Genomic DNA, 23429 nt, shown 5'->3' on the forward strand with positions numbered 1-23429 from the left:
ACCAGGCTCTGAGGTCCACACCACTAGAAGCCCATGCATCCCAGATTCCATAGCCACATCACTGACTCTGGTCTGCCTTATAGTGCTCAGTGTCTTGTGGCGTTGGAGTAATGCACAGATCTGTACAATGTTTAACCAATGAGGACCAGCCCAGCAACTTATGCCCCGCTGATCTGAAGCCAGAAGAAAGAAAAACCTGCCACAATAGCTATAACTGTAAGTTGACCAACTGAAGCCATCTTTCTGGAGCATGAAGAAAAGCGTTTCTTTGTTCATTTGTTTGCCTGCCCTTTTTAGAAATAGAGAATCTATAAGATAAATAAGTCTTGGGATGTAATGTACAACATAATGACTACAGTTAACACTGCCGTATGGTGTATTTGAAAGTTGCTCAGAGAGTAGATCCTAAAAGTTCTCCTCACAAGGAAAAAAACTTTTCTTTTTTGTATCTATATGAGGTGATGGATGTTAACTAAACTTATTGTGGTAATCATTTCACAATATATGTAAGTCAAGTCATTATGCTGCACACCTGAAACTTATACAGTGTATCTCAATTACTTCTCAATAAAACCAAAAGAAAAATAAATAAAGCAAACATTTACCAACCGAAAAAAGAAAGAAAGAATTTATTTTAAAGAAATTATCCCCTTTGCTAAAAAGTTGTAGCGAACATATAATTCATTCCATAGGCAGACCATGCACGTCTTGGAGCATCCTCTCCACTTTTGCACTTCATGTTTTCTAGGTGAGTTACCCCAGAACTGCAAGGAGGTAAAAAGACTGAAAGGTGCCAGTGAAGATGGTGAATATTTCCTGATCATCAAAGGAAAGCTCCTGAAGGTGAATGTCAGATATCAGTCATTATTTCTAGAATGTTTTTAGAGTGAGCGGCCCTGGCTCTCATCGTCCCATTTCTGAGCTGCTCTTCATAGGTTATTTCTGGTCTGCCTTTCAGGTATTCTGTGCAGGGATGCAGTCTGACCACCCGAAAGAGTACGTCACACTGGTCCATGGCGACTCTGAGAATTTCTCTGAGGTTTATGGGCACAGGTAGGAGAACCCAGGCTCAGAAGAGCCCAGATGCTGGGAGATCCCTGGAAACACCCTCCCATCCTTACCAGAACATTCTCTCTGTAACGCAGGCTTCACAACCCAACCGAATGTCCCTACAATGGGAGCCGACGCGATGATTGCCAGTGTCGGAAGGACTACACGGCAGCTGGGTTTTCCAGCTTCCAGAAGATCCGAATAGACCTGACCAGCATGCAGATCATAAGTAAGTTCAGTGGGAGGTCATATGGGAACGTGTGCATTATTCTCTCCATTCGGTCAGCAGAGGCATCCCACACACTGGCCAGGGCGAAGTGCTGAGGCTGTGAAGAGGAACAAAATAGCTTACGTCCAGTGATGACAGTCCTGGTCTGTGCTGCCTGAGGGCGGGGTTTGCTCCTTTTTGTTCACTGCTGTACCCTCAGTGCCTGGAACATACCTAGCACAGGGCTGGGATCCCTCAGATTTGTGATAAATGAATGAATGGAGTAGATGGAGGCCATCAGTGGGCACCATTGCAGTGTGGGGAGTCAGGGCAGCATCCCCCAAAATAGGACATTGAAACTGAGACCTTAAGGGTTGAATAGGAGTTAGTCAGGCACAGGCTACCAGTGTTGGGGGAGCAGGGGTGGTCACAGAAGTTTTTAAGGGAGAAGAGCGAGCAGACACAAACCCCAAAGCTAAGAGATTCATATGGCAGCATTTGCCCCCACCCGGCTCCCACCCACACAGTGTACACATAGACATGGGCATAAAACTATTTTATCTGATTGTCAATTTACAGAAGAAAAATGGAGCACAGAATTACCTTTCCTAACCCAGCCTGCGCGTGGGCTGATTTCATAGTCTGGCCAACATTGCATTTTTGTTAGGGACATTAATCATGGGAGTGGTTAAAGACAGCTCAAATATCCAAACACGTTCCCTTGAATAGAGGAAAACAGAAATAGTGAATAATTAATTTTTCTTCATTAACATTATTCCCGTAATATTGTATCGCTTTATTGTATCGTAGGTTAAACTTGACTGATACCAAGATATTTTTAATTGCCGTTGGCTAGACTGATTAGGTCGAAAGGCAGAGGGTCTGCAGTTTCTCTGCTTAGAAAAAACCCCAGCTAAGACTTAGGGCTTTTCTGTATGTTTAAGCAGGGAAGGGCGCCTTTTCACGCAGGATAGGGGACTCAGAGTTCCCTCCCACCGAAGTGTGTTAACTGCGGAAGGATTGAGCCCGCTTCTGCTGTTCCCTAAAGACCAGGCGGAAAGGCAGAGAGCTGCCTCCAGCCTCCGAGACACTTCTGTGGGGTTCCTCATTTGATGCCTCCTGATCCACCGTCCCCATGTGCAAATCTGGTCTCAGGAGCTACAAGAGGGTTAAAAACACGAGCATCATTTTATTGGCTTTTTTTTTTTTCTTTAACTGCAAGTTAGCCCCAAACTTGAGAAACTGCCATTAATACTTTCAAGATGTGGGTTGTGACGGCTGCACATTTTGGCAGGAGTTGTGCCCAGGCCACGGGAGGACAGAGGAAGCCTCGGGGAATAGCTCCTAAGTAGCTGGAAATGCCTTTCTGGCTTATTTCCCCATCCTGAAGCCTGGGGGGCGGTTACAGAGACTCACCATCATCCAATCACTCTCCGTTTAAGCGAGGAGATTCACATATTTACTTCTATGGGAATGGATTCCCAAGCCCTTTTTTGCTTCTGTACTGAGAGGAGACAGGCAATGCTGATAAAACCAGGGAACGGGGCTCTCAGAACCACAAATAGAAAGGGGAAAAAGCGAGTGCACATCTGGATCCATTTGCTCACTAATCGTACTTCGCGTTGGTTTTTTTCTCCTGTCTCCTCTTCTTATTTCTCTTACTCCTGTCTCCTTGTTAATATCCTGTCCCTTCCTTGCCTTTTTCTCCCACTCCCACCTTCTCTCTCCTTTTAACCCTTTCTCCCAAACCCTACAGCCACTGACTTACAGTTTGCAAGGACAAGTGAAGGGCATCCTGTCCCTTTCGCCACAGCTGGGGACTGCTACAGTGCCGCCAAGTGCCCACAGGTAGGTGCATGGAGCCTCCCCCTTACCAAGGGTCCCCGTCCCACCCTGCCCCCTGGGGACCCTTGCGCATCTGTTCATAGGACTATAAAAACAGCTGCTCTGGAAGGCAACTTGCCACCTGCATCAAGAACCTCACAAATGCTCACAGCTTCTAATCTAGTAATTTCACTCCAGAGAGTGTGTCCTAAGGAAGTGATCATAGCTACATGCCAAACTTCTGCATTCCCCAAAATGCATCTATTGTAATGGAAAATATTTAGAAACAAACTAGATATCAGATGGCAAGGGCTTGGTTAAACAAATCATGGTGGTTAATAAAATGAATGTTATACAGTCTGTGGAGTGCTGGGAAATGTTTAATGACTGGCTCCCCTATGGGAAAAAGAAAGCAATGCTTTGTAGCCTTTGCCAGTTTCTGTGGTGTAAATATTCTCCCCGTGACTGATTTCAAGCTATCCATATCATGTCGCTAAATGGAAAGATGGGGAGAGATGCAGAGTTGACTCTCAAAAGCCAGTCCAAGCGGGCTCCAGCACACCACTATCAGCCGTTAAAAATTCCGGATATTGCATGATATAGAAAAACTGTCACCCCTACTTCAGGTGTATAAAACGTGCCATGTTCAGGCCAAGAAGTGCAAACTTATCATCTACTACTGGATTTGCTCTTCAGCAGAGCAGCTGAGTGGCAATCTTACTGCCCATTCTACAGTTCCACACTTTCTTGCCTCTTTAGAGATGTGTCAAGTTTTAACTTGCCTTTTGAAACATGCTGTAATATTCAGCCTGGGCAGTTTTTGCAAAGCAGGCATCAGTCTTTGCAAGAAGCGTCTGCAATGAGCAGGCAAGACAAACATAGTGAAGTAGGTGATTCTGGACAGGAGAATTCGGCACCAGTGTTTTCGCTGGTTCCTGGTTCGCATGAGGTCCTCACAAAGCTGTTGTTAAAAGCCATGTCAGGAATTTCCCACTTGGCCTGGGAGCCTTAAAAAGTCTAGGGATGGGCACTGGGTGATGCCTTCAGAATCCCAGGCACTGTCTCCCCAGGATGGATTTATGCCCAACCACAGAGACCCTCCGAAGACAAACACATCTGAATTTTCTTTTAACAAAGTGTTTTCTCAGCTCCAAGCTTTAGAAGCATCGCTAAACGTTGCAGAGAAGTGAAAAGGAAGCTCTCAGGGGAGAAAGAAAATAAACAAAGGACCATAAGGGTAACAGGGGCCTTTCCTCCATTCCCCAGGAATTGAAAACTTTTGAAATGCAGTTTCTTTACAGCAATTGATGGCCTTCAAATGCCCCATTGGCATGGGTTGCATTTTTACAGCAAGTGGATTGGCCCCGTTCTGCCTTTATCAAATGTCTCATGATTTGCTTGTTTATATATGTGTATCTTTGGGGGATGCTTAAGTAAATGGAAAGTAATTTTCATTCATTTATTTTAGTAATTCAGAGACAAATGAACTGATTGATTTGCTAAATCCTGCCACTGAAGCAATTGCTAAATGAGAAAACCTAATGCCAATAGGAGGCTAATTTGTATTTTTTTCCCAGTCCATTCTTCAAACCATAGTGGATACTTTTAGAATTCAGTTTCTTAGATGGTTATTGAGCACCAATGGTATTGATGAGAGACATGAGTTTTTCAGATCAGTTTTCCAGGGAAAGGTCTGTAGAGACACGGCTGTGCAAGCGACTCTGGAGCGGATGGCTCACCTCTGACCTACGATTGCGCAGAAATCAAAGCAGAGGGAGGCTGTTCGAGAATCCGCTTCCTCCTCATCCGTTGCTGTTACTTTGGGGATTTATTTATCAATAAGGGTGGGTTCCCCAAGAGCCCTCAACTCAAGATGTAGCCAGAAGGTATTTTTGTATTCTGATGGCAGTGGATGTGGCAATGTTGTTATTGACTCTGGGAGGAGTAGCGTTTCCTGAGTGTTTACTATGCTTTAGGCACCGTGCTCAGCTTCTCTAAGTCAGTGTAGCATGTAGTCCCCGCAGCCTTCTCTGAGAATGCTCCCTTTCTACAGATGAGGAGACTGGGGTGTGGAGAGGTTGGGGAATGTGCCCAAACCCACACGGCTGGTTCTCAGTAGAGGCCGGAATTGATCCCCTGTTGTGTCTGAGTCTGAATCCATGATGGGCAGGCGTGTCTGGCTGATCCTGTTTCCAGGCAGGATTTCTGCAGTGTTCACTCTTGTCCAGACAGAAAACAAACCTCTCTGTCTCAGGCACATCTTTCACCAGCCTTCATGGATCATCTAGTGTATGCATGACTCGTAATTACTTTTAAGTCAGCAACAGGAGGTGGTAGCTAAAATGCGCATGCCCTTTAGAGCCTGAAGATAATGCCTGTGAGGACAGAGATGCCCCCGACTGGAGCTGGGAAGGACAGTAGGTCTTCACTCCTCTGGCGGCACTCAGCTTCTGGAGTGCTAACTGTCAGCCAGGTGAAAATGCAAATCTGTGAACTGGAGAAGATGAAAAGAAAATCAGGAAGAAGACTTCCGGTTCCATTCAGGTTTATCACCCGCTCTGAGAGGGCAGATCTAGCCAGACGTAGGTGTTGAGCGTGCTCAGACGCTAGACACCCAGATGCGCTGGGGGCCTTCTCGGGCTAGAAGCCAGGTCAGCAGCCTGGACCTTCTAAGAACTTTGATGGGAAGCAGATCAAGTCTGCCTTTCCCTGCAGTGCAGGTGGGACAGGCAGTCTGCGTGGGAAGCAGGACGGGGAGAGAGGAAAGAGACCGGTCCTTGGCAGCAGTGTGGTCTGGGCGCTATGAACGGTGTGCATGCCCTCCTCAGGGCAGGAGTGACAGTCAGATGAGAACATGGTCAGGTGGGGTAATGCAGCACACAGAAGCCAGTCTTGGCGGAGGCTGCGCACGGAGGGCTTCCAGCCGCCAGGGCAGCCACACCGACAGACACCTGGGTATCCAGGCCACTCAACATAACAGCCACTCACATCTGTATAGTACTGTCATAAAATAATTTCTGAAAATATTTTTAAACTATCAGCTACTCTCTTACAGTTCATGAATCAGGTGCATTATACCTTCTCTCTAATCCCCTCCTATTCACAGGTTAGGTCTTACTAACCCATTTTACAGATGGGCTCAGGAAGGTTAAGCCACTTGCCTGAGGTCACACTAAAGTAGAGGAGTTGGGATTCTAGGTTAAATCCATCGTCCACACGAGGGTGTCTCAACCTCAGCACTGTTGATGTTTTGGGCTGAATGATTCTATGTTGTAGGGGACTGTGCTGTGCATTTTAGGATATTTAGCAGTATCTCTGGTCTCTACCCACCAGATGCTAATAGCACACACACACCTGCCAGTTGTGACAAGCAAGAATATCTCCAGATATTGCCAAATTTCCCCTCCTTGGGGCAAAATCATCCTCTGTTAAGAGGCACTGACTTAGGCCAGACTAAATCCTCCTGTCACCTCTATAAATAGGAATCCTATTTGTCCCCATTTTAAAGATGTGGAATCTAAGCCTCCAAAGGGTTTATAAACTCTTATTAGCAAATATTTATGGAACTGACATGGCGCTGCAATTTAGACCTAGTCCCGGATGTCTTAATAGAAGAGCTAGGATGTGATATTTATTGAGAATGTATCAAGTGCCTAGTCATACATGACAAACCGAGATTGATATAAACAAACAAAGCAATGCTAAGTCTCTCCCGGAGATTAGCTTACTGTTACATTGGAGAGGTAAAAGGAACACTTACAAAACAATTAGAAAATGTAGGACTGCTATCAATATTTTTGAGTATTTACTAGGTGCCAGCCATATACTACATGGCTAATTTCATTGTCGTCTCTATGCTACTCTGAGGGAGGTACTGTTATTACCTCCCATTTTACAGATGGAGAAACTGAGGTTCTGAGAGGTTAAAAAAATCTGTCCAGGATCTAACCGTGAGTGAAGGAGCTAATTTTACACTTAGATCTGACTGGCTGTGAGGCTCCACCTCACCGCTCTCCACTTGCTTTGTTAAAGACTGTTTTGACAAAGTACTGGATTGTAGGGTTCAGAGGGGAAGCGTTCACCGCAAGCGTGTTCGTGCAGAACAGGCTTAATTCCGAAACTGCTCCTTGTGGAGGAGGAAACCTCAAGAAACTATTTCAGAGGCCTTTGCGGAGTCCCTTTTGAAGGACAGAAACAGAGACAGATGGGGAAAGCAAGAGGGGAGCTCCGCTGCAGCAGCTTCTTAGAAATAAATATGGAAACAGCCGAGGCCACGTTTTGAGAAGAATCCTGAAGCGAGTTGGGAGATTCGGGTCCCCTCGGCCGGGAAGAGGCGGCCGCGGTCCCCAGGCGGTCTGGAACGGGCTGCGCGCGCCCTCTGCTGGCCGAGGCGGAGAACGCGCCTCCCCTTTGAAGTTCCCGCCCCGCTGTGCTCAGGACGCGGAGTGCTCAGCACCGCGGGGAGCTGAAGCCCAGGAAGCTTTGGCAGCGAGATCTTGTTAGAAAAATTACACTGTGGCATTTTGTTCCTGAAGGAATCTGATAATTGTGAGCAACACCAGGATTGCTGTTTTAGGGAGGCAGAATGGCGGTGGTGGAGAGCGAGGACTTTGAAGTCAGGAAAAAGTGAGTTGGACCTTAACTATATCCTGGAGAAGTTAATCACCTCCGCTGGGCCTCAGTTTCCCCATCTGTAAAGAAAACCCCCTTCATAGAGCTCTTGCGAGGATGGATGAGATGATGCACCTAAAGTGCCTGGTCCGGAACAATCCCCCCTCCAAAAAACCCTCAATAATTAGTAGCTATCATAATTAATATGTTTCTCTTTTCCAAGTTACCTTTTATTGTGTGACCTTTGCTTGGGACGTCACGTGAACTAAAAGTCTTTTTCGTTGGGCATTTATTCCAGGGTCGTTTTAGCATTAACCTTTACGGAACCGGCCTATCTTTAACTGATTCTGCCAGATGGATCTCTCAAGGGAATTACGCCGTCTCTGACATCAAGAAGTCGCTGGTAAGGTTACCGATTGTTGGGGGATGGGTTTTGTTCTCTCTCCCTCCCTCCTTTCTTCCCTCCCTCCGTCGTGGTGGTGCTGCTGAAGGAACGAATGTGCTTTCCCACTTCCTCGAACCATTTTGTAAGGTGTCAGGAAGAAAATTTAGAAAATAAATCTAAGGTGAAGCATGTGTAGGTGAGTGGAGCAGAGAGAGCCTTGCTTCCCTTCTGGTGAATTCTTCCCAGAGATGTGAACCTGTGAACCATCCAAGTAATTAGAAGGATGCCTGACCAGGAAGCTAGAAGCAGTTAAGGAGCCTCTGAGCGAGTGTGTAGCTCTGATTCCTTGCAATTAGCCAACATTCAATTCACTTTGGTGAACCTAGGAACAATGATGTTTGTTTATTTAAGGAAAATTGAAATACAGACAGGGCTGAAAGAAAGGAATAACTTATCAGGAGAGTTTGTGGAGAGGTAAAGAAACACGGGTTCTACAATCATCAGTTTTTCGTGCTCTAAATTCTTGCTACTCAAGGTGTGGCTTACGTGGAGCATCAGAATCCACGTGGGAGCTTGTTGAAAATGCAGTTTCTGCGGCCCCAGAGGTTCTGAGTCAGGATCTGCAGCTCAACAAGGTCCCCAGGTGGCTCCTAAGCACAGTACACCTTGGGAAGCAGGTCTGTGGACTGTTTCTCAGCCTGGGTGTAATTAGAATCACCTGGGAAAGTTTAAAATGCATGTGCCCAGGCCCACCCAGCTTCCCTGCCTGGGAATCTCTGGAGCAAGGGTAGTATTTGAGATTCCCCAGGTGATGCTCATGTATAGCCAGGGCAGAAGCGGCAGCCCTTCACAGCCTGCCCTCCGAAGTTCTGAGAATGTGAGGCAGGAAGCTGACCCATGGCAAATGGGAGACTTGGAGTGTGGCCTGTGGCCCCAGGCCCTTTCCATCGTGCCTTCTGCCTCAGGGTCCCCTCAGAAATGTGAGTAGGAGAAGAAGAAGAAGAGAAATGGAAAGCGTGATATTATTCCAAAGGAGGGTTGCCAAGCAACATTGTACAGGATGCCCAGTTGAATTTGAATTTCAAATAAACAAGGGCCTTTTTTTTTTTTACTATAAGCACGTCTTCAACATTGCATGGGACATACTTGTTCTAAAAACATATTTGTTGTTTACATGAAATTCACGTAGGAGTTGGGATTCTATATTTTTATTTGCTAAATCTAGCAGCCCTATCAAAATCAGACTATAAAGAAGAAATTCAACCTGCTTCCCCCTGGGAAAGGAATAAACATCCAATTGTGCCTTCCTAGGAAATCTCAGTTTCCTGGTCCCTTTTTGTAGCTGCCACAGTTAAATTTGCATCTGTGAATAAAACTCGCTCATTCCCTCTTTCTCTAAGCCAATCAGCTACCTCAAATCTGATAAACGAAATGGCCTTATTGATTGCTCGTAAATTAATCATTAAATATTTTTCCTTGCACTGAAAGGAATAAAGATAGCTGAGAGAGAGCACAATTGCTTTAGAATGTGTGTTTCAGAATGTGTCCTGAAATTATCATGTTCCTCCCCACACCTACGCACCAGGGGCTATATATTTTGTTTCAATGACTCAGGAACAAAAAAAAAATTAACTGCCTACATCGTGGTTGGACATGAAGTATGATTATGTAGGAAACCATCTCTGTAAATTGTGTAACGTAAGTTTCAATTCTATGTTAGCTAGTGTCAATAGTGAGGTTTCATCCAGAAACTAAAAATAATTACAGCCGGGAGCGCCACCTTATGGAGACAATGATCACTGCCCTGCCAAGATGAGCGAGCTGGCAGTTCCCCGAGCCTGTGCTGGAGGAAGTTGGTTCCACAATTGCCTGTCGGCAATTTTTTTTTTAACCTTAGTGTTCCAAGACAGCTCAGAGAGCCTGAGCTCAAAATTAATCTCAAGGGTCTGTCGAGACTTCCTTATGAATCCCTGGGAGCCAGGACTAAGCAATCTTGGGCTCCTGGCAGCCCTGAGAAATGCTGCTCTGTGTGCCTGACCTGCTGTGCGGTCCACGGAGCAGCATCCCCTATAGATGCTACATGAAAATAGGCATCTGCGGCCAAAAGCATTTGGAAAAAATTGTGTATTTCCTTCTTGAAGAGAGACTGTAGGTATTAGTGTATTAGAGGTTGGAATGAAGAACACAGGAAGAACACCTGTGTGACTTTACTTAAGCCAGCATTCCCTTCAATCAGTGCTTTTCAAACTTGAGCGAGCATCGGCACCACCTCCAGGACTTGCTCAGCCACCCAGCCTGGGGGTGGGAGGAGGGTGGCGGGCCGTAATGTAGATTTCCAACAGTTTCCCAGGAGATGCTGATGCCCCTGGCCTGGACCACTTTTTGAGCAACACTGACTTAAGTTAAACCAACCACAGAAACTTCTTTTCAAAGTTTCACCTTTTAATTTTCCCAAATAACCAGTGTTCCATGGGACAAACTTTGGAAAATTTGTGCAGTGTCCCACTCCCACCAGTACTGACCACCATCATCTTGCCTTTGAAGACGTGAGATCCAGTCTCCTCTGTGGCTCTCAGATCCTGGCCAGTCCTAATTCTCTCCTCTCCAAAGAGCCCTGCTTGGATTCAGTCCTCACTTTCTTTCACTTTTCTGCTGGGAGCTACAGAGGGAAAAGCCATGAAAACCTCAATTTTCCAAACCTGGTTGGCAATAAAATGTTTTCCCCCAAGCGAAACTAAAGGAAAATTCTAGTCATTGAGGGTAAAATTGAATGGCCAGTACCACTTGGAAGGCAGGGGCGCTGTCTCACCACCAGGAGTAAAACTGGTAAAAATAAGACTCAATGTCAGGTTCACTGTTGGCTCCCTTTTGTGTCGTGGAAAGAGTTCTTCTCCTATTTTTAACTAATAAAAATAATTACTTTATAATTGAAATAGCTGCTGTTTATTGGGCAGTGTGCATGGATTAAGTCCCATTCCTCTAGCTTTCTCATCAAATTCTTGGAGGGTAAGTTGAGAAGGTAAGGATAGAGGGTAAGTGTGTGACATTGTTTGGTGGAATCGGTCTTTCCAGCCACAGCAGGCCCAGCCCCTGGTGCTGAAGACAAAGCCCACAGAGGCTGCAGAGGATAGAGGATAGGCACACGGCCTCTTAAGTCGGATTGCCTGAATCTGCACTTACTAGCTCTACCATCTTGGGCGAGTTATTGAACTTCTCGAGGGGCATTGGTTTCTTCATCCATAATGGGGATGGCAGTAGCCCTCATCCCTTTGGGTTCTTGTGGAATGTAAATGAGATGGGCATGTAAAGCTGTGTGCCGTCCGCTGGGCAAGACAGTGTTAGCTGTTAAAGTTATACCATTTTCATAGCCCTGAGGCTTGCCATAAGGTTTCAGAAGTTGGCCAAGACAATGGAGGAAGCAGGCTCACTTGAGGTGGTTAGGATAGCACCTAAAGGAAGGACAGGGGACCGTAGCCTGAGCACAGGCTGAGCCTGGACCTGGCTGGCATGCATAGCACCATATGGATTACGTCCATGGGGGCCCACACCCCACCCGGAAGTGAGGCGTGTGGGACATCTCCTTGGCCAAGCAGTGGATTGCCAGGGAAATGCTTTGGCTGTTCAGGCTTGGCTGAGGGACAAACGAGTTTCTACTCTACTTGTGTGTGAGGGGCAGACAGACAAGGGAGCATGGCCCAGATGTGGGCAGAGAGGGAAGCACGCCTCAGATGTGGGCAGACACACAGACGGGGAAGCATGGCTCAGATGTGACATTGGAGAGAAAATGCCAAAGTTGCGAGCTCCTCTGCCAGGGACATTCTGTGCACCCTCAACTCAGGAACGTGCTCAGGGTATGAAAGGACCCTCAGCCCAATCTGGAAGTCCCCCGCAGCCCCACACCCCATTCTCAGAGCTGCTATCTCACCCTTCATCCAGGAGGAGGTTCTGGAACAGCCTTCGTAGCTGGGCAGAGTGAAGGGAGGTCCACTTCAGGCCCGATGGGAGAAGTGCTCACAGGTCTTTTTGCTTCTTCTGTGCCCAGGGAATTTGCAGGGTCAGTGGGAAGGTAGGGATCTACGTTTCTAAGGCTTGGCTGCCTGGCCCGAGGGCCTAACAGACATTCCTTGTACTGAAGGAAGAGCTGTAAATCAAAGAATTGCTTTGAAATTAAAAATTAATGAGAGCTGTGTTACCAGAGAGGAGCTGGACTCAGTTCTTATCTTTCAGTTCACTTACAACCAGCAGAGTGAAGGTCACATGAGATAAATACATACGTGTGTGTGTGTTTATCTACGGTGGGCTGTCTCCTAACCCACAGTTCACTTATGAAAATCCAAATATCCACCGAGTATAAAAATCATACTACTGACAAGTAGAGTGAAACTGCATTTTATATGTGTATGTTTTATTCTGTATATTTCCATAGAAATTAGCATTTATACATATCATATATTTGTAACTGTCTTGGGCTATATTTGAAAAAAAAACCATAAATACTGTGTTTTATGGGCAATTTCACCACCAGCATGCTCCAAAGAAATGTGAATAAACACATTTCAATCAAAGATGTGTTTGGTTTCCTAAATCACGTGAACCAACCTCCCTGGCCATACTGACTGAGAACAACAGAGAAATTGGTGAAAAGTATGACCTATAAACTATTCTTAATGGAACAGAGTCATTCATTGTAATTATATGTAACAGCTCAAACTGGGCTAACAAAATATTCATTGAAAAGAGATTTTTAGAGGACCTGCTTTAATGAAGAAATAAAAATGATTTATAATTAGTGTTTCATTATATGTGAGTGAGTGCTTCGTGGATGCTGGAAAACATACCTTTTTCTCTGAAAGAGGCATGACTTCCATGACAATAAGGTTTATGCTATTCATTTTCTAAGTATTTTTTTTATTCTGTAGTAAAAATAAGTTTTAGCTCAGCCTTTATCTAAATCAAATTAGCAGAGTCCCAGTTAATGAAATAACGTGAACATTGCAAAGCCAGGATCAGCAGTTTTATAATTACCCAGACTTTTCCTCATCTCCGTGAGAACAGGCTATAATGGAGATCCACACATAAAAAATACCTTTATGATAATGATAACTAATATTTACTGAGCGCATACATTAGGCCGATCAGTGCATTAGTGCTAAGCACTTTACATGCATTCTTTCAATTACAACAAACCTAGGAGGGGAGACTAATATTATCCCCATTTTACAGATGCACCAGGAAACTGAGGCTTAAAGAGTTTACTTAAAGATGCAGTACAAGCCCGGGGCAGTGTGACTCAGGTTATCTCCCCTGCTGGGTCAGGAGAGAGTTTGGGGTAAAGCATAAGCTTTGATGACACAGAAGACATGTCGGCATCCTTAAGGCTGCCAGACCAATGCTTCAGCCCAGGGAGAATGTTCCCGGCTAGAAGGTTGGCCTGGCCTCGAATCCACTTGGTGGAGTCAGACTAGCTCCAGAGGTGACATGCCGCCCAAGTAAGGTGATAGGGATCACTCTCTCAACTCAAGCTCACTCATAATCAAAGGCATGCAGATTTAAGAAGAAAACAAAGAGAGAAACTATCTTGTTCTCTTTGTCTTTATTTGTTACATTGGCAACGTTTTTCTTTTTCTTTTTGTTAACAAGATTATTCATTATTTGCAAGAGACTTTCATGTTTTAGCTATGTGAACCAAATCTTCAAGCCCTTTGACCCAGTTCTTGGAATGTAGCCCAAAGATATCCTGAAATGCAGGCACAAATGTGGTTCATCACAGTGTTAGTCCCAATAGTGGGAAATGTGAAACATCTAAGATGCCAAACGTTATGCAGGAGTGGAGGGTGGGGGTAGCTGGTAGGACGTGGTAAATTTACACAATGGGAAATGATGCCACAATTAGACAAGGAGTTTTTCATAGCCATGGTAAAGCATTAGGGGAACTAATTAGCAGGGCCATCTGAAGTGCAGTTTACAAAGAAGTGTACTTCAGCTTCAGCCTCATTCATTTGTTCATTTGTTCATTTAACAAGTGTGTATTCAGTATCACGATGAGCCATACCCCTGTGCTGGGTTCTGGATACCCTTGGATTTTAACAAGACATTGATCTTACCATCGTAGGGCTTACATTCTAGCAGGAAGACAGACGTTAAGGAAAGAATTACCCAATGTTACAGGGTGCTAGGCAGCAGGTAACTGAGTCAGGAAGGTTTCTCAGAGGAAGTGTCCTCTGGGCTGGGTTCTGCAGAATTTACCAGTCAAAAGTTGGGGAGGTCTAGTACACACAGAGAAGGAGAGGGAGAGGAAAGAGAGTTGCAGTTAGAAGGGATGGCATGTGCAAGGGCCCTGTGTCATAAGGGGCATGTCAGAAGAACGACCCGAAGAAATGCAGAGGGATGGGGACAGAGGGAAAGGATGGTGCAAGATGAGTCTGGAGAGGAGGCAAGGACAGACCGCACAAGGCTTTAGAACAGGGGTAAGCACACTTTTTCTGTAAAGGACCAGATAATAAATATTTTAGACTTTGACAGCCAAAAGACAACCGTCAGTGATCTTATAGATGTACTTATATGACAAGAGAGAAAACAAATTTGCACAAAATTATCCTTGGTTAAATTCAAAATATGATAATGATAATTGAGTATACTTTTTAGTAATACAAATCTACCAATGAGAAGAATGGAATATTGGTGGAGAATAACATTTTGCTTAACTAATATTCTCTATTATCGAAACTGATTATAAATGTTTACCTGTTAATGCTGATCTGAAATGAGAGTTTCTGTATTTCGTCTTTATACATGTCTTTTTACACAGATAGGTATTGCCAAACGCTAATATTGTCCACAACCATATAATTTTCATATTCATGCCTTGGCACGCGTCGATAAAATTCTGTTAAGTTTTTCTCTTGATATTTGCCTTTTAGCATGTCATTCCATTGTAGATTAATCACTTGCAATTGGAGGTGAACTGGAAGCTCCTCAGTTGCCTCATTAAATGGCTTCTGAAATATGAAAATTTCCTTTGCATTTACAGTACAGTCCAAAAAAGGCTGCTGGAACTGTAGTTCAAGCTTGGAAACTATATCTACTATAAATTAATGTGGAATGGAGACGTAGCTGCTTGTTTTAATTTTTGACAGAATGAGAAGTATGTAAAGTGGTTTAACAGTACTTATGACTCAAACAATGTTCATTGTTATTGAAATGACTTTGCTACGGCACAAGTCTTGCCTGTAAGTGCAGTTTTGTCTTGTAATGTTAGATTCGATTCATCAAGAAGCATTATCAAGTCTGTAGCAAAAGCTAATGTCCAGCGCCACTGAGCGTTCCGTCACTGTGATTGACAGCAGCCCGTCTTGTTCAGAAAAATTTTAATCTGTGCTCTGTGCTCAAAATTCACAGTGAAACTTTATTACTGCTGAGCCATCAAACTGCTGTATGGGAGGATAAGTCAGGGTATTCAGCTTCTGGTTCTGACAAAACATTTACAAAATAGATGATGGTTAAGTTCACGGTAACAAAAGAAATTCATCATCGACACTGCTGGTTCTGTAACAGCTGATAGATTTGAGTATTTTCCACAGAGTACTTACTGATGAATAATACAGCGCGTAATCATACGCCTTACACATCTTACATTTTCATAAGCTTTGTAAACTTGTCCAACTAAGGCTTTTTCTGCCCCACATACATTGTTTACCACCATCAGTTATCGACATGTCTTAGCAGATTCCATGTCATTTGTTGTGCACTAACCTTTTCTCAACCTCTTTGCAACATTCTCGCCTGTGGTTGGTCCACACAGCCTGTTCATGAAGGCTAACTTCTCAGTTACTTCACAGTTGGCATTGTCTCCTCAAATAAACAACTGGACAGAATCAGTAATATCTGTCACCTCATCAAGAGCCCAAGAAAACCACTCAGAATTATTTACCTTGTTTTTAAATTGATTTTTGATGTCACCCTCAATGTCATTAACTTGTCGAACAACTGCTCTTGCCAAAAGGATAATAGTATTAAACAAGTTTCTCTTCTCTGGACACATTTCTCCAGCTGTTAGAATGAAATAATATTTCACTAACTCACCATGGTAAACTGTTTTCCTTGCTTGGCTAACAATGAGCCACTTGGAAACTACCTTACTCATTTTTTATTTTTGTGAAGAAATCATGGTATGGTGAGATATTCTGTTTCAAATTTTTTAAATTTCTGATCATTGCTTTGCTGGGAGTTGGGAATATTGTGATGAATGCTGAGTTTGGTAAAGTGGGTGTATATTGGATTCTTTCAGCACAGCTGTAGCGTCATTGCAGGATAAATGCAATGCTTTGCTATCTAAATTTGGTGACAGAATAGTCCACACACCTCTGTGCCTACAGAGTGCAACATTCTAAGTCCTCTTTTCTCTTCTCTTCTTGTTTTGACATGATGATATACACTGGTAATAAAATAAGTAAATAAAACAAAATGTTGTGATAGAGTAGTATGTATGGTACTCAAAACACTGTCAAGTTAAAACTGTGTCCCCATCATCGGTAGTGTGTTGAGGAGCAGCATGAAGCAGTGAGCACTGTCACAACTACTACTCAACCCTGATATTGTAGTGTGAAAGCCGTCATAGACATTAGGTAAATGAGCATGGCTGTGTTCCAATGAAACTTTATTGATGGATGCTGAAATTTGAATTTCATATAATTTTCATGTGTGTGTCTAGAAATATTCTTGGTTTGCTTCTTCTCAACCATTTGAAAATGTAAACTCTATTCTTGACTTGTGGGCCATATGAAAACAGTGGCAGGCTGGATTAGACCCACAGGCCATAGTTTGTCAACCCTTGCTTTACGTGATGATGTTGGGCTCTGCTTCTGTTCAGAAGGCCTGCCTGCTGTGTGTGCAAGAATGATTTCCCAAAAAGCCAGTGCAAACCCTGGAAACAGTAGCCGAGCAGACAGTCTAAGATCGTGCCTCTCCTTGCAGGATGGTACCCGAGTCATAGGGAAGTGCGGTGGTTACTGTGGAAAATGTACTCCGTCCTCTGGCACTGGCCTGGAGGTTCGAGTTTTATAGTTAAGGTAAGTAGGACCCTTGTTTCTTTCTCTCTCTCTCTCGTTCTTTCTGTAGCCTAATAATTGGCAAACATGGGCCGATCACTTGCCCCCAGATAGGAGACTGTTAAGCATCTTGAGCTGACTCATTACTGTTCCGCCTTTTCCTCTCCTCCTCATCTGCCCTCTCATGATTGAGGCCATCTGTTCTCCACCCTTGGACCTGGGCTTCCTGCTTCAGATTCCTCTGCAGGGCTTATTAAAAATGCTACTTAGAAAGGGGCTGGCCTGGTGGCACAGTGGTTAAGTTCACACATTCCGCTTCGGCAGCCCAGGGCTCACCGGTTCGGATCCCAGGTGCAGACATGGCACCGCTTGGCAAGCCATGCTGTGGCAGGTGTCCTACATATAAAGTAGAGGAAGATGGGCATGGGTGTTAGCTCAGGGCCAGTCTTCCTCAGCAAAAAGAGGAGGATTGGCAGCAGACGTTAGCTCAGGGTTAATCTCAAAAAAAAAAAATGCTGCTTACTGGTCTTCATCTCTAAAGGGGCTGCTTCATTGAGTCTCTGGTGGATCCGGGACTCTGTATTTTTAATACAGGGAATTCTGATACAGGTGACTCACAGATCAACCTTTGAGAAATACTGCCCAAGATGATAATAATAATAATAATAATAATATAAATGGCATTCGCTGAGCCTTGACTACATGTCAGACACCATGCTAAACACTTTATAGGCATTGTTATTTCATTGACTCTTCAACATAGCAATGAGGTGGGGCTGTTTTCCTCATTTTACAGCTGGAAGCTGAGGCCCACAGCAATTAAGTAGCTTGTTTAAGGTCACAGTGGATTCCCTTGGCAGAACCCGGGGATGTCCTCCACCAAAGCCAGGGCTCTCAGTCGATGCGCTGTTCCACACACTGGGCCTCACAGTGTGCTCCAAGGCCCAGCCTGGTCAGCATCACCAGGGAACTTGTTAGCAATGCAGAGTCTCAGGCCTCACCCTAGACCTATGAAATCAGAGTCTGCATTTTAATAATCCACGGGAGGATCATGCATGTCAAAGTTTGACAGTCTTGGTCTAACCAAGTGCTCTCTCTGCTGGGCAGAGGACTGAATCGGTCACTCTTTCTTGTCCCAGTGCCTTCGTCTATAAGGGATGAGCTCAGCCAACTCCTGTGACCCTCCTACACTTCCTCCCAGCTTCCAGCAGCACATTACCCTATATGGCTCTTCAAGATCCTGACACAGGAGTACCTAGTTGACATTTATGTATCAATATTTCAATGTTTAATTAAACATCCATATTCAAAATTATCTTAAATTAGGATTATTTTCATTGAAAGAGGCAACAGAAAAAAAGGAAACTTGTCTTAAATAACTGAGATATCCAAGCAGTGTGTTAGCTTCAGGCATGGCTGATCCAGACGCTCAAAAAGAGTCATCGGGCCTCTTTGTTTCTTCATCAGTCAGCAATGCTTGCTTCTTAATTGGCTTCATTCTCAGGCAGATCATCTTCCCCACACCATGGTCCCTGGAAACTGTAGGCTTACATCATCCTTCCAGTTCATGGTCCCAAGTAAATGCTCCCTAGTAAATGCTCACCTCTAGCATCCATTCTGCACAAGAACTCTGGCTCTGGTTGGGTCATGTAGCTGCTTCTGAACCGGTCATAATGTCCAGGAGACAGATCATGTACCCACCTAGAATCAGGTGATTGACAGCTTGATTTGGAAGAAAGAGGGTTCTCAAAGGACAGTAAGGGGTTTGTTATCAGAAAGGGGGATATAGGATAGTGGCAGGCAAAGTCAGCAGGCATCACTAGAGATCCCCATTTTATACGTGTTTTATATATTTTATATCTAGTGAAATAAAATTTTGTATGTATTTTATATGTGGTAAAATTTGAGTGAGTACATATATATAACTTTGCATGTATTTATAGAAAAAAGATAGAAGGAAATATACGAATTTTTGAAGAGTATTATCTCAGGTCAGGGGTTTCAGGCTAGTGGTTTTTTATTTTATTCTTTATACTCCCCTGAAATTTCCATATGTCTTTTAGCAAACATTCATTACTTTTAAAATCTAAAAAAAAATAATGTGTTGTTTTTAGATTCTATATGGAAAAATGTCTGTTTTACCTATTCTTGACTTACAGCATTTGAGATCAAAGATTGACATTTCCTGGTTGGTCCATTTGTTTTCAGGTGCTCTGAAGAGGAAGCCATTATGGGATGGATGAAGGGTAGTAATGCAATACCTCCACCTTAAATTTGGGTGCGTGCGTGTGTGTGTGAGACTTGTACGCTTGTGTGTGTGTGTGTGTGTGTGTACATATGCATATATATACATATACACACACATATATACATATGTGTATATGTGTGTGTGTATATATGTGGAATATCCTAATGATGTAAAGTTTAATATTTATGTTTGAAATTATTTATTGTGATGTAATATTTTTGTACGTAAAATGATTCTATTATGACTGCCTTTTGCATTATTTTGTCCCTTGCAGTCAGACCACTGCATTTTACGTACTCTACATTATATGTAGTACTATGACGAAAGTGATTCTTCATTATCACGGTACGCTATTGTTTACTTTCTCTCTGTAAATGTTTTATTGTTACTTTTTTTAAATTGTAATTTGTTTTTTAAAACAACTTAGCCGCCATCAAGGTGCTACAAGAGTCGTATAAGGGTATTTTTGGCATTCCTAGGAAAGTATCATTAGCCAATAAGTAACTTAGTGATGTCACAGTTTGTACCAGCTATTAATTACATTAAGCATCTATCCAGTTTCATGTGATCTCTGGGAAAAAAAATTGCTGCCTTGGTGCTAATATCATATGTATTTAAGTGATCATCAGACTCAGAAATATAAACACTTTTAATAAAAGGGAGGAACGGAAGGACAATTTGCAATGGACAGAATCACTTGGATAAAGTAAGACCAGCTGTTTACCCTTATTTTTGGACATGCCACTTTCGGAAGAGAGTTGGACTTTGTTCCTGTTGTTGTTATTGTTATTAATACTTTGCTTCACTTTATGGTGCCTTGGTCTCTCTGCGGGTAAATGGAGGGCCCCCAAGCAGTTTCATTGCAGAATGACATTGCAAAAGTGAGATCCTCTCAGCATTTTGCCAAGATATTCTAAAATGGGGTCCAAGTTTACCAGGTGCAAGACAGAGGATGCACAGAATGGGGGTGACCTTCACACCCCCAGCACATCTGGAGAAGTTCAGAACCAGGTTCTCAGTCATCGGGATTGACTTTTGCATGAAAACATTGGCCTGTGACTGACTTCTCTCCAGGCCGTGAGCCTAAGACCCTGCCAGTGTTCATGGCTGCTGCAGTAATTGGCGATTGTGAGAAGAAATGAACTGTGCACTACAGAATGCCTGAGTCTTTCCGATCTTCCATTAATCCACTCTTTGTTACTTCTTTCCAAAATGGAAGTAGCGAAGCCATGGTCTTTCTGCCCTTCCAACCTGATTGAAGGGAAGTCATCGCCAATGGCCCGTGGCAGACCCTCGGTTTGAGAAACCCTGCCCATTTCCAAAAACCAAAGAGATTAGGAAAAACCTGGCAGTAGTCTCCAGCCCCCAACAAACTCCAGAGTGCTCCAGGAAAAGTTATACTCAGTGTATGAATAAGTGTTATTCTCCATTATTAATACATTGTGAAAATATACTATGAATAAATACCGTGACCACATCCTAGCATTTGTGTTCTGCGTGGTTTCTGGACTCCTGTTTCAAGTCGCAATGAAAATGTCTCTAGTCTTTAAGATTGCCAGATTGAGAAGAAATGCAGATTTTCTTAATTCTGTCCATCAGAGTTGCCATTCTAGAGACAGAGAAGGGATGGGGACTGTCCCCAAGGTCAGTCTTTTCATCACTCAAATCAGTTGAAGTGTTTTTTCTGAAAATCAGAGACATAACCTCTTGTCTGTTTGATGAGGAACAAGTGAGCCAACAGAACAGGAGATTTCAGTGAGGTTTGTGGCTTAGTTGTTAGTTTTAGGTTAACAGTGGTTTCTACTGTGTAGACTGATGGTCTAGGGAAATGAGAGCTTTCCAAAGAAGCCTAATAAGCAGCTGATGGTAAGGTGGCATCACATATGCCTGGCCCTGTACTTGCTGGTTGATCTCATCCTCACAACCACCAAGGGGAGCAGGCAAATGACATGCCATCATTTTATAGATAAGGAAGCAGAGCCTTCGAGAGGCAAAGACGCCACAGTTCATATAGCGTAAATAAGAGGCAATCCCCAAGGAACTCTGTCTGATTGGGTTACAAGGCCACTTCTGGACCCATCACATTGTCGAGAGGGCTGGGGTCACGTGCCCACCTAGAGCCCTGTGATTGTCCTTCAGTTGGAAGGACAGTTCCCAGAAGAGAAAGGTTTTGTTATCAGAAAAGGGTAGACAGTATGGAGACGGGCAAAAGCAGCGGTCTCCACTCTAGAGTCCCATTGTGTGTCTGTGAATGTGTGAGTGTGTGCATGCATGTGCAGAATCTCCAAATCCCACAGCTCACACTACAGTCCCACACTTGTCAGCCCTCAGCATCATGTGAGACCTGAGTTCTAGTCCTTTCCCTGACGTCTATGATCCTGAGCCTTAGTTTCATCATCTGCAAAACGAAGCTATTAATAGTCCTCCCGTCTACTTCATGGAATTCTTTTCTGAAGACCCTTTAGGCCCTGCTCTAGGGTTGGTAAAATAGCTACCCTCAAAATGTGCATCAGCAAGTTTAAGCTGACAGCAGTGAAGGCATGGTGTGCGTTAGGAATTGTGTTCAACTGCCAGCTACAGAAATGTGACTGCACTGGCTTACATGTTTAAAAGTGTATTTCACTGTTCTGGAAAAGAAGCCTGGAGACGGGCAATCCAGGGCTGGTATGGCAGCTCCACAAAATCTTCAGGGACGGAGTTTCTTTCTCTCTCTCCTTTTCTCCTCAATCCTCCATATTTTAATATGGCTGCAAGAGCTCCAGCAATTACTCCCAAATTTCAGGCAACAAGAAAAAAGGAGTTGAGGGGAGGGATAAAAAGTGGCCTGGTCCCAGCTCTCTATCCTTCTCTTAAAGAGGTTTTCCAGAAACCTCACCCAACAAATTCCACTTATATCTCCTCAGCCAGAATTTAGTCATATGGCTGCTCCTAGGCTGCAGGAGCAGGAGGGAAATGGGGTTCTTTCACAGAGGACATTTCCAAGCAGAGTGAAATGAGGGATCTGTTCCTAGGAAAGAAGGTAAAATGGATTTGAGAGAGGCTACCAGAAATCTCTGCAACAGGTTCGAGTATAGAGGTGAGAGGAAATGGTTTGGAAGCAATTATCATAAAGTAAATAAGAGATAGGAGGATTTGGGCTTGAGTTGTGACAATTGTGATGGTAGGAAATTACGGCGTGATATAGGTGGTAAAATTCACGGGAACTGACAACAGGCCGATCCAGGTGGACCGTGGAAGTGTTCAAAGATGAGGTTTCCTTTGCTTGCAAATACAACCAGAATGATAGAAAGATGACTGTTGGATGGACGAATGGACAGAGAGAATCTATAAGAGCCTGCTAATCATTTACATTTTCATAGCACTGTAGAAATGAAATACTGTCTTTGTGCTCCATTCATTCATTTATCCAAATAATATTTATTGCACAGGCACTGTTCTACACACAAGGGGTGCGGCAGTGTATTAGTGAGGGTACAGGCTAAGAAGCCACTAGGGCTGCCGGAACCAAATACCTCAGTGGGAGGCTTCAGCAATGGGAATTTATTCTCTCCCAGTTCTGGAGGCTAGAAGTCCAAGATCAAGGTGCCGCCAGGGTTGGCTTCTGGTGAGGCTTCTCTTCCAGGTTGGTAGACAGCCCTCTTCTTGCTGTGTGCTCACGTGGCCTTTCCTTGATGGGAGCACTGAAAGAGAGAGAGATCTCTGGTGTCTCTTCCTCTTCTTAAAAGGACACCAGTCCTATCGGATACAGCCCCACCCGTATGACCTCATTTAGCCTCAATTACCCCTTGTAAGCCATGTCTCCAAATACACTCACATTATGCGTTTAGGGCTTCAACATATGAACATTGGGAAGACACAATTCAGTTCCTAGCAGAGCCTGTAACAGAGGCTCCAAGGTAATATGGACGTTTATTTCTCTCTCCTTTGCCATGCAGAGGTCAGCAGACAGTCGGGCCTGATGGTTGACTCTGTTCTGTATGTCCTCAGAGGACTTGGGCTCCTTCTGTTTTGTGGCTTGGCCCTCCTCGAAGGTCTTGTCCTTATATGGCTCATCCT

General features: G+C 44.0%; 1 protein-coding gene across 6 annotated transcripts in view; it reads left to right on the forward strand.

The window, feature by feature from the left end:
* Positions 1 to 20855, forward strand: part of ADAMTS9 (ADAM metallopeptidase with thrombospondin type 1 motif 9) — a 165605-nt gene extending 144750 nt beyond the window's left edge. For all 6 annotated transcript variants that reach the window (XM_023620115.2, XM_023620118.2, XM_070237265.1 and 3 more), the window contains 8 exons: positions 84 to 216; positions 749 to 843; positions 959 to 1053; positions 1146 to 1279; positions 3015 to 3106; positions 7992 to 8096; positions 17052 to 17146; positions 19334 to 20855. In XM_023620115.2, coding sequence (XP_023475883.1) covers positions 84 to 216; positions 749 to 843; positions 959 to 1053; positions 1146 to 1279; positions 3015 to 3106; positions 7992 to 8096; positions 17052 to 17141 — 744 coding nt within the window. In that variant the 3' untranslated portion in view covers positions 17142 to 17146; positions 19334 to 20855. The remainder of the gene's footprint in view (positions 1 to 83; positions 217 to 748; positions 844 to 958; positions 1054 to 1145; positions 1280 to 3014; positions 3107 to 7991; positions 8097 to 17051; positions 17147 to 19333) is intronic.
* The last annotated feature ends 2574 nt before the right edge of the window (positions 20856 to 23429 follow it).

Source organism: Equus caballus, chromosome 16 (assembly GCF_041296265.1).
Source record: "Equus caballus isolate H_3958 breed thoroughbred chromosome 16, TB-T2T, whole genome shotgun sequence".
NCBI classification, from domain to species: domain Eukaryota; kingdom Metazoa; phylum Chordata; class Mammalia; order Perissodactyla; family Equidae; genus Equus; species Equus caballus.